This window comes from Dioscorea cayenensis, chromosome 7 (genome assembly GCF_009730915.1).
Source record: "Dioscorea cayenensis subsp. rotundata cultivar TDr96_F1 chromosome 7, TDr96_F1_v2_PseudoChromosome.rev07_lg8_w22 25.fasta, whole genome shotgun sequence".
In the NCBI taxonomy this organism is placed as follows: domain Eukaryota; kingdom Viridiplantae; phylum Streptophyta; class Magnoliopsida; order Dioscoreales; family Dioscoreaceae; genus Dioscorea; species Dioscorea cayenensis.
In genome coordinates this window covers 20,655,157-20,668,807 of record NC_052477.1, presented here as the reverse complement: position 1 = coordinate 20,668,807, position 13,651 = coordinate 20,655,157, and the positions used below count along the sequence as shown (strand labels likewise).

The following is a 13,651-nucleotide window of genomic DNA, read 5'->3' as shown; positions in this document are numbered from 1 at the left end:
CGTTGCCTCCCTTCCTATTGATGATGTTTCTGGGAGTCCCGAGGAACAACCTCCCTTAGTGAGTCCCGAGAAACAGCCACCCTTGAAATTTCCCCCCTCCTTTGGCTGTTCTTCTCCCGCCGAGAAACAATCTTCTATCGTACCTGTTCTCTCACCCCGGTAACCCCTTCACTGATGGCTCCCGATGTTTCCTTGGGCGGCCCTTTGGGGACTTGACCCACCTTTGAACTTGGCTCTTCCTCTAAGCAAAACATCCCTCCTCTTTCGGGGGACCCGATTCTTATCGCTTTGGTTCCTCTTCACTCTCGGCCTCCAAATTTTGCTCTCGAGGATTGGCATGGCATGATGGTTGGCCAGGTCATCAATGCCCTACACAACTTTCCCAGCAAGGACCACTCAATGGAGGAGACTTCTTCTGATGATGATGGTTCCTTGAAGGAGATCGACGATGATATGACTCTTGGTCATTACCAGGAAGTCGCTTTGAATGAAACCACTACAACGTTAAAAAGGGCTCCTTCGAAAAGGGGAGCGAAGCCGAAGAAAGGGAGAAGCTCTCCTTTTCAACTGATTTTTCTTATTTCCTTTTTTCTTTTTCTATTTCTCCTCTTCTGTCTGTTATTCATGGACTTAAAAGTTATCACTTTGAATTGCAGGGGTTTATCGAACTTGCCCACTACTGCTCGAATTCAAGATTTTATTCAAACCTCGTAGACCAGACTTTATTTGCTTGGTTGAAACTAAAACTAATGCTTTGAGAATTCACAGGTTCTGCGCCAAACTTGCTCGGCATTAGGATTGGGCGGCCATTCCTTCTGTCGGTTTCTTAGGAGGCATCATCGTCCTTTGGAATCGCTCAATTGGTTTGGTTACCCCCATTGCTACTAATAGACTTGCCCTTCATCTCGTTATTTCCAATAGCACCAATTCTTGGATACTTACTACTGTTTACAACTCTCAAGTTCTTTCGGACCATAAATTTCTTTGGAATTCTCTAACCAAAATTAACAATTTGGATTTGTCGTGGCTCATTTCAGGCGATTTCAATGCCGATATCAAATTCGGATGAGGTTCGTGGGGGGAATTTCAGAAATTATGCTGCGAAGTCCTTGTTTTTCAATAGCTTTATTTTTGAAAATAATCTCTTTGACTTGGGTTTCTCCGGACCTTCCTTCTCCTGGTGCAATGCTCAGAGTGGCCTTGCTCGTAGATGGGCAAAGCTGGACAGATTCCTGGCTAATTCTCAATGGCTCTTAAGTTTTAAAGATTATTCTAATTTTCATCTCCCCCGTATCTGCTCTGATCATACCCCCCCCTCTTTTTGCATGCTAGAAATTCTGTTAAACCCCCTAATAAAATCTTCCGTTTTGATAATACTTGGCTTAATTATGAGGGATGTCATGATAGTGTCGCTAGAGCTTGGTCTGATGATACTAATAACTCTCCTTTGCATGCCTTCATGCGCTCGGTTTCTCTGACTAAGAGTAGCATTCTCAGGTGGAAAAAGAGGGGTCTTAGCCACATTGATATTGAACTCAAACACATCCAGGAGGAAATTACGAGATTGGAAACTGTTGATGAGTCACAGATGGATGCTTGGTATGGGCTTTGGCTTCGTGTTCTGTATAATAGGCACAATGTGCTCTTGCGTCAATAGAACATTTTCTGGAGCCAACGTGCCAAAGTTCAATGGATATCTCAAGGTGACAGCAACACATGATACTTTCATAATACTGTCAAAATCCGTCAGCATCTGAATAAAGTCAAGGAACTCAAGGATATATCGGGTAATGCCTTTTCAACTCAACTTGATATTGAGAATTGATTTTACTCATTTCTATAAAGATCTTTGGTCTTTGGCTACTTCCTATAATGCTGAATTTCTTTGTTAATGCTTTACCGAATGACCTACCTTCTCTTACTGACATGGATAGAGACCTTTTGACTAGACCCTTCTCTGTGGAAGAGGTCTACAAAACCCTTAAATCCATGCCCTCTGGTAAGAGCCCCGGGGCTGATGGTCTCAATTCTGAATTTTATCTGTTCTACTGGAATATTGTTAGGAAGCACTTGTTCAATGCCCTTTCTCACTTTTTTGACACAGGACAGCTTTCCCATTCTTGGGGTAAAACGTTTGTTGCTCTGATTCCTAAAAAATCTAATCCCATTTCTGTGACTGATTTCAGGCCCATCTCTTTATGCAATGTTTGTTATAAACTTATTACTAAGTTACTTGCTAATCGCCTCAAGTTAGTGATTCATAAGCTTATTGGCCCCGAACAAGCTGGGTTTATCTTGGGGCGTGGCACCTTTGATAATATTATTGCAGCCCAGAGATTGCCCATAGTATTGAAACTGAAAGTGGTTCCCCCTAGGATGATTTGCAAAATTGACATTGAAAAAGCTTTTGATACTATTGAGTGGCCTGCCATTATTGCTACCCTCCGAAGATTCTCCTTTCTTGCTAAGTGGATTACTTGGATTAATTCTTGCCTTAAATCTGCTTCTTTCTCCTTTATTGTGATTGGCCATCATACTTCTTGGATTAAAAGTAGTAGAGGAGTCCGCCAGGGTGACCCCATCTCTCCTTTACTCTTCATTCTGGTCTCCCAAAACCTTACTGCCATTTTTAATAAAGCCCTTCAGCTTGACTTGATTCAAGGCTTTAGCCACAACCTCACCAATAATTTCAATCATCTGATGTTCGCTGATGACTTAATTCTTGTCACCAAAGTCTCTAGGAGAAATGCCAGGAACTGTCATTTATGTCTCAATCTCTATCATACCCTTACAGGGCCAAAAACCTAATTTGTTAAAATCTGCCCTGTATGTTCCTTCCTGGTGTAATCGTAGGTTAGCCACTGCCATATCTAGAATTCTTGGTATTAAGTTGGGAACTTTTCCTTTTACTTATCTTGGGGTGCCTATCTCCCCTAAGAGATTGACTATTAATCAACTTCAATTCATTCCGGAAAAGGTCAACAAAATTATCCACTCTTGGAACCACTCTTCCCTTTCCCTAGCTGGCAGAACTACGCTCCTTAACAGCTCTGTCTTCATTATCCCTAACTACATTCTTTCTGTTATGAATTTTCCTGTATCTATTTTGGACAATATCTCTAAATTTGCTAGGAACTTTCTCTGGGGTAGAAGCAGCAATAATTCGGGCTTTCACTCTATCGGTTGGACAGTTACTACTCTTCGCAAACCTGAGGAGGGGCTGGGTATTAGAAATTTTAGGCTTGTGAATCACTCTCTCATGGCAAAAATGTGTTTGCTCTTTTAAATTCTGAAGATAAAATTTGGATCAATATTTTTAAAAGCAAATACAGTGGTGGTTGGCACCTTTGGAATCCTGATAAAATCTCTAAATCTTCCTTGTTCTATAAATCTATATGTAACACTGCTAAAAACTTGAGGCCTAACATTAAACTTCTTGCTTGCAACCCGGAGCTTGTTGATATTTGGAATGACGCTTGTTTCTTTGATTTGCCAATCTCTCGGAAACCCACCTATCTTAACACTTCTCTGAATTTGGAGGATTTACAATTTTCAGATCTATTCTCTTCTAATGGGTTTTGCTCTCAGGCTATCGCTAGTTTATTTGGCACCTCTTTTGATATGGCTCTCATAAATGATATTCATTACAAAAATGAGGATGTTGTGATTTGGAAATGGAACAACCTCTCTTGCAAACCCACTATTGCCTCTTCAGTGTATTCTTATCTCAATTCTCAGCATCACTTGCTGGATTGCTGGAGAGGTTGGAATGAAATCTGGAAGCTTCCTGTCTTGCCTCACATCAAAATCCACCTTTGGAAACTCGCGCATGGCAAACTTCCCACTAATGCTTATTTATATAATCTAAATATTGGTCCTAACAATCCTTGTCCTCTTTGTAGGCTGGAAGATGAAACAGCTGAGCATGCAATTTGGCATTGCTCTAAGATTTTGCAGTGCTGGCACGATGTATCCAATAATCTTGGTCTGACCTCATGTCTGTCCAATTCTCTTAGCACTGGTTCTTGCCTTGTGGGTATATTGGACCCGTGGGTGAAGGCTATTATTGCAACTGTTACTTGGCTCATTTGGAAGCAACGTTTCAACACTATCTTTAGAAATGATCCTGTTAATTCCAGTATGATTGTCACCAGGGCCTGGTCTCTTTGCTATGACTTCAGAAAATCTTCTCATAGGGATCAGGCTCTCCTTTGTGCAAATATAAACACTATTCACATCTTTACGGATGCTTCTTGGTCTCCTTGCTCCCTGTTTGTCGGTCTTGATTTCTTAATTCTTACTAATTCAAACTGTATTTTTGGTCTGCAGGTTTGAAGGGTACTAGTGCTTCCTCTCAAATACAAGCTGAAATAGCTGCAATCAATCTTGCCCTTCGGACCTGCATTGATAAAAGTTGGACGCCGGCTCGTATTTTCTATGATTGCCCAGGTGTGGCTCAGCTGCTGAAGCATTACAATCCTAGCGTCACTTGGCATGTCTCAACGGAGTTCCAAACAATGAAGAAGAATCTAGACATATTCCCTAACATCACAATTGAAACTATTTCAAGGGAACTTAACTTTTTTGCTGATACTTTGGCCAATCTTGGGCGTTCAAATCCTCAGCTTTCACTCTTTTTCATAGGCATGGAAAGGCCATTCTAGCTTGATGATCTCTGTGTGCAGCATAACTGCCACTTTTGAAACTTTGTTGTTCTCTCTTTGTTTCTTTCGTTTTTTGTTTTTCTATTAGCCTTTGTGCTGCTCTGTCAAAAAAAAATAACGATTATTTTTTTAAAAAAATTATATATAACGGCTAAATTCTTTTTAAAAAAACATAAGGTTATGATTTTACAAAAGAATGCAACGTTTTTTTATTATTATTAGAATAGCAGGCCCACTTTTTTGAAAAAAAAAAGAATATAACTGTTTTTTTTAATTAAAAAAGGTATAATATCCTATATATTCATGAGAAAATTTATTTTTGTGGTTGTATTGAAAATATAGAAAGTCATTTTATTTTAAAAAATATTTATCTGATTTTGAAGCTTTCACACCATGTGAATTAGCAATTTTTATGTCAATATTTATTTTATAATGAATAATTTTTTATTTTTGCAAGTCTTATATATTGTTTTTAAAAGATTACTTATTTAAATTCTATATTCTTCATTATGACATCTATATAACTTTTCTTTTTCATATCTATACCTATAAATTGGATTAATATTGGGTGCTGTTAATTTACGCCTTAACAGGGGTATTAGAAAATAATCATCCACTCCCAATTAAATTCTATGATCTACCACAAGGTTCTTCATACTTGTTTGCATGGCAATTCAATTAACGACGATAAAGGAATACGTATCAGCCAACAGCAGCACTGGCTAGACAGTGTCAATACCTTAATGCATACTAGTAACATTCCATATACTAATAAATCTAAGTTCATATAGAAGAACCATCATATTACTAATGAAGAGTAACTAATATTAATTCTATAACTTCAGTCTTTGTTTTCTTTTGATTCAATACTTTCAGCCTTCTCCTCCTTTTCAATCTTTTAAGACTTTGCAATCTTTCAGAGCCTTAATAAGACTCTCCAGGCAAACATCAATTTGATCCTCACACTCATTCTTTGGCATCAAACTCTCAGCAACATCAGCAGGACTCATCTTCTTCTCCTTCAACAACTCATGAATGCTATCAAACAATTCATGAGATTGCACTCCAAGATAATTCTTGGCCAGCACCTTAAACCCTTCATATCCACAGTACCGCAATTCAATATGCTTGTCCATCCTTCCCCTCCTTATCAATGCAGGATCAAGCTTGTCAATATGGTTGGTAGTAAAAACAATCACTTTCTCTCCACCACAAGCAGACCATAACCCATCAATGCAGTTAAGCAACCCTGACAGAGTGACCTTGCTCTCCTCCTTATCAGGAGGACCACCCACGGCCTTCTTCTCTTCTTCCTTCCCCTCCAATGATCCCCCTTCGGCTTTCCGCTTCCCTGATAATTCCAAAGAACAGTCAATATCTTCAACGACAATGATCGACTTGCTTGTAGTTTCCAACATGAGCTTCCTCAATGCACTGTTGTTCTTCACTGCAGCAAGCTCAAGATCATAAACGTCATAGTCGAGCAAGTTAGCCATGGCAGCAATCATGGTGGACTTGCCAGTCCCCGGAGGACCGTAAAGCAAGTAACCCCTCTTCCATGCTTTGCCAATCTTGGCATAGTACTCTTTGCTCTTGCTAAACTTCACCAGGTCTTGAATTATCTCATGTTTCATCTCACTCTCCATGGCTAGGTTTTCAAAAGTGGCAGGATGCTCAAACGGAACATGACTCCAAAGCACTCTCCTACACTCATGGTAATCAAAATTTGGACTGTTAGTGTAGAGCTTTCTCTGCCTCTTCTGCACACTAATGTCCTTCCCTTGTTGGATGACAAAAGGAAGATAAGATTCACTGATTAGAGTTCGATGTCTCCTGTGGAACGTCAAGAGGTAAGACCGTTTGTTTTCGCTTGCAGGGTAGAATGATATTGTTTGCTTAGAAGGTGAGATGCTGCTGGAGAACCACCAGAGCTTGACACCATGGAAGTATTCAGTGATCTCCTCATGCTCTGCCATGCTGAGTATGAGCTTGGAACTGTCTCTTCCAATCTCACCTTTGAGACGTTTGGCGCATTCGGTGGTGGTGGCGGAGAGGTAGGTCTCAATGGCAATGTAGGCTTCGCTTCAGCGAAGACGGTCACCCATGTATTCCGGGAAGCTTATCTGGATGTAAGGGTAGAAGTAAGATATGAGTTTTGTGGTGTATTTGGAAAATAGGTTGTGGAGTTGGTAGGGGAAGTATTGCTTGCAAACTGCGAATATGAACATCATGCTTGCCATTTTTGAGCCTAAACTAGCAAAGCTCTCACTGTTCATCATCATCATCTTCTTCTTGTCCTCTTCTTCTTCATCTATGTCTTCAAGAAATGGTTTTGGGTGCCTTATATACACATGCCTTGTAAGGTCTTTGTATTAGAGTGAACCCTAAATTAATGATGTTCTTTAAAATATTTTGTTTTAGTGTTACTTGACATTCTTGATAAATTATACAATTAAAGCTTTTTTTTCATGGTTAGAAACAGTTGTTCAGTATTGAGGCATCAAATGCAAAAGAAGCTTGTTTCCTTATTTGGTTTGGTCAGAACCTGCATGGAATACATGGGTTAGTACCTAGATGCTCTTGTTGACCAAAAAGGAATAAAGAAACTTTTATGATTTTTTTTTAATAATGTAAATTATATGAAAAGGCAAATTTGGTGGAGTTGTTAGAATAACTTTATGTGAAATATTTACCAACCAAAGACCAGGATGATTTTATGCAGGAACACGGCCGCACTCACACTTCTGATCAGCAGAAAAAATGGGAGGCCATCCAGTGAGGTTGGTTGTAAACTAACAAATTTGATCCTAATTGATCTTGCGAGGCACAAAATATATGGCACTTTTTCATATGTTGCTAAACTCACTTCCAACATGTGAGTGGACATGAAGATCTCATTTTATTCTCCACTGTAATTATACGCTTTTTATTTGGTTTAACTCAAAGTTAATTATGTCAATGAGGCATAAACGGATTGTGTTATTCTATGTACAATACACTAACATGTTCACATATTTGATACTAAATGATTTACTCATCGTGTTGAGAAATTGAATACTGTGTTAAATTGTGTCCATTATGGTGGTAAATTAGTCCTATATGTTTAATGTGACCATGAAACGATTAACCAATCATTTAAAAAACATGTGAACAGAAACATTGCACTATTAATATGCAAGCCCGATGTAGCCCAATGATTATGATGGGATTGCGAGTGCTCAAATATAAAAACATCCAATAATCTGCGCATAATTGGATTGAACTATAGGATTACTTATCTCAATTTTTATTTGAGTATTAATATTATAAACAAGATTTTCAGACCCAGTCCCGGCATTGACCCGGCCAAGGCCATGGATTAGGGGTTGATGTGTTCAATCGGTTCAAACCTAGGTTGAACTGGAGTCAATAATAAAATATTAAAAATATATATTTTATAAAAATTAAAAAAAAATACATAAAATATATTGCATAAAAGTATAATATATATATATATATATTTATACCAATAAGCGTGTATATATATATATATATATGTAAACGTGTGATTTAAGATTTTATGTAGAAATGAAAATAAAAAAAAAAAAAGTAAATTGTAAAACTTCAATCAAGTGAGGGTTTAATTGAAAAATTAAAAATAAACCCTAATGTGAGTCTACCTTCCAATGCAACCCAGGCTAGCAGCTTCTCTTCTCTCTCATGCTCTTTCTCCTTACTCTATCCCTCCTTCTCATCTAGGCTGCTGGCTTCATCTTATTTTTTTATATGGCCACCATCCCCATCTTCCATCGAAGAAGACAAACATGATCCCCACTTCTCTCACTTGCAATCTTTCTCCTCTAATACATATCACATCTCTCCATTTCAAAACAGGCACCATCTTCGACCATCTCCAATGAAATTTTGTTGTCGTCTTCATCCATGTAGTCCGCCCACATCCACTCCTCTATATCCCCTCAAATCCGGCTAGTTCATCCGGTTCCTGATCTAACCGGCCAAGGCACCGAGTTTTGACCTAGTCTTCCAAAAATGGTTCAAATGTGATGACCGGACATGTCTTATGGCCAATTCCCAGTTTTTTGGTCCGACCGGGCGGTCAATCCGAGTTTGACAACCTTGATCATAAAAAAAGGTACACACATGTATATCATTGAAATGCACAAATTTTTAAAATTTTCTTAACACAATGTTTTTTAGTTAACATTATCTGATCCTATCATTTTACCATATTATTTTTATAGCAATATCATTAAACTTGCTTCACCAATGTTGTTTATATCAAATTAATTTAATAGTAGAAAAAAGTATGTTTATTGTAACATACATGAAGGTCAATAGAACAACAATACAAGAAAATTGCTAAATTAACACAGAAAAATTGGCACGAAAAAAAAATCGTACCAAATTTGTCACAACATTTGACACAAAAGTAACAAATTGTTTTTTTTAAAAGGTGGATAAACCACTTAAATTAAATAAAACAAGCAAGAATATAACAAACAACCACAAGGCACATGTGGCGACGGCAATACCAAAAACCCGACCACTAGATGTGGTACAACAACAAAACCCAAAAGAACAATAAAAGAAGCAAAGCAACCAATGAGGAAGAGCGAACTTCCTCGAGACAATGATGAGGAAAGCGAAAACTAGCTTGTCAACTGGTCCTGTGCCTCCTCGACCTTTGTAACACCACCAATCTCCTCAAAATGCTAACCCAAGAACTCCAGACTACAACCACTGAAAATTAAGATGATATCATGCCATTGATTTTCAATATAATGGCAAGTGCAGGCAGAACAATATCATTAAAGATGCGATCATTTTGAGCAAGCCAAATATTCTAAAACAATATCTTTCACAATCAAAACCCCCCTTTCCCTGTTCCCAATATCAACAGAGAACTCCACTTTCCCCAAATTTGATACATAAACTAGGGCGCTTCTGGAATCTGAAATAAACTGACAAAGTACTTCCAAACATATTTAGCAAACCGACAATGAAGGAAGAGATGATCAGCCAATTCGCTCCCCGAATTACACACCACGCAAGTTGCAGTCGAAAGCCTATTACATCATCGTTTCTCAAGATTTTCAAGGGAGAGAATTTTATTTTTCCACACCAACCAAATGAAGATATTAATCTTCCGCATGCAATTGCTTCACCAGAAATTATAAAAGGACTTCACCATAAATTACCCATTTGCTATGAGAGCCCTCCACTTCTTGCCCTTGGCAAATACCCAAATTGTCCAAGAGCCTTTCTCGATAATGATGAGTGTCAGAATTTTCATTGAAGTGAGCTTCATCTAACAAAAAAGCCAGTTCCAGCATGGTGCCATTTTGATGTTGATTCACACTAAACACATCCAACTATAGAAACATAAGGGTCCTCCCATTAATCCAACAATATTTCCATAAGAATGTCTCAGACCCCAAATTAACTTCTTGGGTGATACACCCCCTAAGAGCCAACAAACAACTGGATACCCCTTTCCAGAAGAAAAAAAAATCCTCTCCGTCTGCCTAGGAAATAAATTCCATTAGATACTTTATAGTTCAACTAAACCACAAACACTCCAAACCATTTTTGAGTTAGTCATAAATTTCTACCACCACTTCTCCCAACAAAGCTTGATTGAAAGTACTTAGATCTAAAATACCCTCAATCCCCTTGGTCGTGAGAACGGCAAAGATTTTTCCAGCAAACCAACCTACACCCCGATCGAAAATTCCAAACCATACCAAAGGAAGCCCCTTCTAGTTATGTCAATTTTTTATCACCCAACTTGACAATCTAAATATAGACATCCAATAAGTTGGAACTGCCGTTACAAATGAATTGACCAAACTGAGCCTACCTTCCTTGGACAGATGTTGTGCTTTCCAAGAAGAGAACCTTCTTCTCACTTTAACAATGAGGCCCTACCCTAGTCTTATCTTTTAGGCCTTCTACCAGAAATCGGAATGCCAAGATACGTCACTCAGTACGAGACCTACTACACAATTCAAGGTTGCAGCGGCCTCTTCACTCAGGAGTATTCCACCCGTACTAGAGAAAAGGCAAGTCTTGGTGAACTTAGTTGCCAGCCCATACATTCTTTCAAACACATACAAGATCAACTAAATGATCCTAAGATCCTCCACCCCCTCTCTCGTGGTTAAAGTAAGCAAATCCCCCCTTGGTTATAATAAGCTGATCGTCAGCATAGTGAAGATTGTACTTGCTTCCAAACTGCCCAAGAGGTATGCCAACCAAAATTTTAGAGTGCAACGCATGTGTGAACATCTCACACAACACATCCATCACCAGCACAAATAACAGAGGCGATAAAGGGTTGCCCTACCTCAGGTCCCTCTGATAACGAATATAGATATTCAATGATCCATTAACCAGAATGGATACCTTTGATAAACACAAGATGGTCTTGATCCACCCTATCCACCTTGTCCCAAAACCCCTGGCCTTCAAGAGATCCAACTGAAAAATCCCAATCCACCATGTCAAAGGCCTTAGCAAAATTGACTTTCAAAATGTATATATCTCAGGTTTTGAAGCTTATGGATATTAAAGATTAACTCTTCAGTAGTGGCGATATTATCTATGATACACCGTCCTTTTAAGAAAACCGACTGGGCACTATCCACGAGAAAGCCTATGACCTTGCTCAATTTGTTCGCCAGTAACTTGGAAATGATTTTCATAGAAGAGTTAATAAGACTACTAGGATGGTAATCCCCAGGGGTTTTCAGAGTCTTCACCTTAGCTCCCTTAGTTTCCTCTATAGTGAAAGGACTATCTAGCTAAGACAGGTCAACTGTAATTTATTTACCAAAAGCTTTCAAAAGTCGATTCTGAAGCTAAAGTCTCACATTTGTCCGAACTACTATTTGAATCTTGCCGTGAAGACTCCGCCAATTTCTTTGGAAACTGTGAAAGTGCCACCATTGAGCTTGATGCTTGGAATGAAATTCTGATTTTTCCGACCATAGGCCACCGCATGGAAAAACTTAGTGTTTTCATCCCCTTCTTTTAGCCACTGTAACCTAGATCTTTGTTTCTAGTAAATCTCTTCTTGTTTAAGAATCTCCCCCAGTCTTTCCTGCAGTTCCAGCTCTTGCCGAACCTTAGCATAATTGAGCCTACGTGTCTGCTTAGCGATGTCCAACTCTTCCAAATCATGCAACAAGGCCAACTTTTTAAGTTTTATGGTTCTGAAACTACACTTAGCCCAGTCCCTCAACTGTTCCCTTAATTTTATTAATTTCTTGGAAATGATGAAAGCTCTGCAACCCACTGGTCTAGTGTCCATCCACCACTTATGCACTAACTCCTGAAAGCCGTCTGCCATAGCCTAGACCAAGTCATATCTAAAAGGCCTAGGAGTAGAAAAATGACTCCCCGTTTCCAGATGGATTGGCACGTGATCAAAGCCCATCCTTGGTAGAAAATTCTGGATCATTCTAGAAAAATGATCTGCCCAAGCATTATTAACGAGAAAGTGATCTAACTTAACCCAAATTGGGTTTTAGCTTGACCGTTCGTCCAGGTGAACCTCCTATCCATTGAAGGTGGCTCACAGAGTCCTAAATCTTGGAGCAAAGAGTTGGCATTTCTAATGTCCTCCAAGGAACTCTGGAGGCTTTGTCCTCCTGCGTAAAAATAGCATTGAAATCACCACATATTACCCAAGGAACATTTGTCATGTTAACACACCCCCTGAGCTTCCTAAATGCCTCCTTGGGTGACCAAGAATTTGGTTCGTAAACAGTTGTGCATCTCCAACGAAAATTATCCTTTATAAAACAAAAATTCATCATCAAATTGCCTACTTGAGCCAGTCTACCAATTAAGACCAAACTATTCCAACCAATAATGATTCCGCCTGCCGCACTTCTCGCATGTAAGAAGATATGGTGCCTACTTATCTCTTGCCAAAAGGCTGGAGAGATCTCCTCTAGTTTGGATTCTTGAAGGTAGCACACATCAACATAATGCAAATTAAGAAAATCCTTAGCCAAGAATCTCTTTGCTAGTCTACCTAGACCCTTAACATTCCATGTGACTACGTTCATTAATAATAGTTAATCCTCGTGAACCTCCAAAGAGGTCTCTACCTGTCCCCTAGAAGGGGCAGTTTTTGATTTCTCAAACTAGCAAATATGAGAAATACATTCATTCAGATAAGAATCAGTCTCAAAGAAAGAAATACCACATGTATTGTAATAATTCAGAATTTGTACATTCGACCAATTAGAAACAAGTAGCAGTTTGGAAGATATACCTTCCCTGTGCCTCCCTGTGCCAATTTTTTTGGCCGATTTCAATGGTTCTGCCAAGAAACCATTATCCTCATTCCACTTGGAAGATGCTTTTTTCTGCCTTTTACTTTTTCTGGTCCCCTTTGGCTTCTCCATGTGCACTGAAGAACTTTCCTTTCGCAGACCTGGCATAAGTTCCCTGAGATTCTGTTCAAACCTCTGTCATAGAATCATCTAACTCAAAGTCATCATCAGGCGAGTCTTTCTTTACAAATAGGTTTTTCTTCCCCACCTCCTCACTTCTTGCCCTGGACCTGTATTCGCTATTAAGAGGCCCTTGCACACTTTCCGGGAAAATAGCCCATATCCCTGACATAAACTTCCAAACTAAAACCTACTAGCGGGGTTATAATAGGCTTAGCCTCGGTGTTACCAAAATCCACTTATGCAACAGTAGCACATAAAAGGCCTAACTAATGGCCCAACTAACGGCTCAACTAAAACATCCCCCAATAGTAATGGATTCAGGACCTGAACTTGTCCCCCATCATCTCATTATCCAGCTCGGGCCGTGCTTTACTTTCACATGGAATGTAGGCCGAAATTTGGCCCACCTCACACATCGCCAAGGGTTCTTCAAAACCCACCAACTCATTAGCCTCCCACCGTTTGAGACCTTCGGATATGCACCACTTTTCTGGTCCAGGGTTTAAAGCCACAAAATCC

General features: G+C 39.2%; 1 protein-coding gene and 1 pseudogene across 1 annotated transcript; one reads left to right on the top strand and one right to left on the bottom strand.

Moving 5' to 3' along the window:
* Positions 1-345: 345 nt before the first annotated feature.
* Positions 346-4,664, top strand: LOC120265141. Its single transcript, XM_039273042.1, has 7 exons — positions 346-463; positions 657-768; positions 1,589-1,703; positions 1,846-2,733; positions 2,795-3,224; positions 3,296-4,279; positions 4,330-4,664. The coding sequence occupies exons 1-7, from the start codon at positions 346-348 to the stop codon at positions 4,662-4,664; spliced, it is 2,982 nt and encodes a 993-aa protein (XP_039128976.1).
* A 687-nt stretch (positions 4,665-5,351) lies between these two features.
* Positions 5,352-6,946, bottom strand: LOC120265731 (annotated as a pseudogene).
* Positions 6,947-13,651: the final 6,705 nt, after the last annotated feature.

Excerpts from the sequence above, each read along its gene's own strand:
- LOC120265141 (XM_039273042.1), top strand. The coding sequence starts at position 346 with ATGGTTGGCCAGGTCATCAATGCCCTACACAACTTTCCCAGCAAGGAC. Across the intron at positions 3,225-3,295 it reads CAAACCTGAGGAGGGGCTGG|ATAAAATTTGGATCAATATT; the intron begins GTATTAGAAATT and ends TAAATTCTGAAG. Across the intron at positions 4,280-4,329 it reads TCCTTGCTCCCTGTTTGTCG|GTTTGAAGGGTACTAGTGCT; the intron begins GTCTTGATTTCT and ends TTTGGTCTGCAG.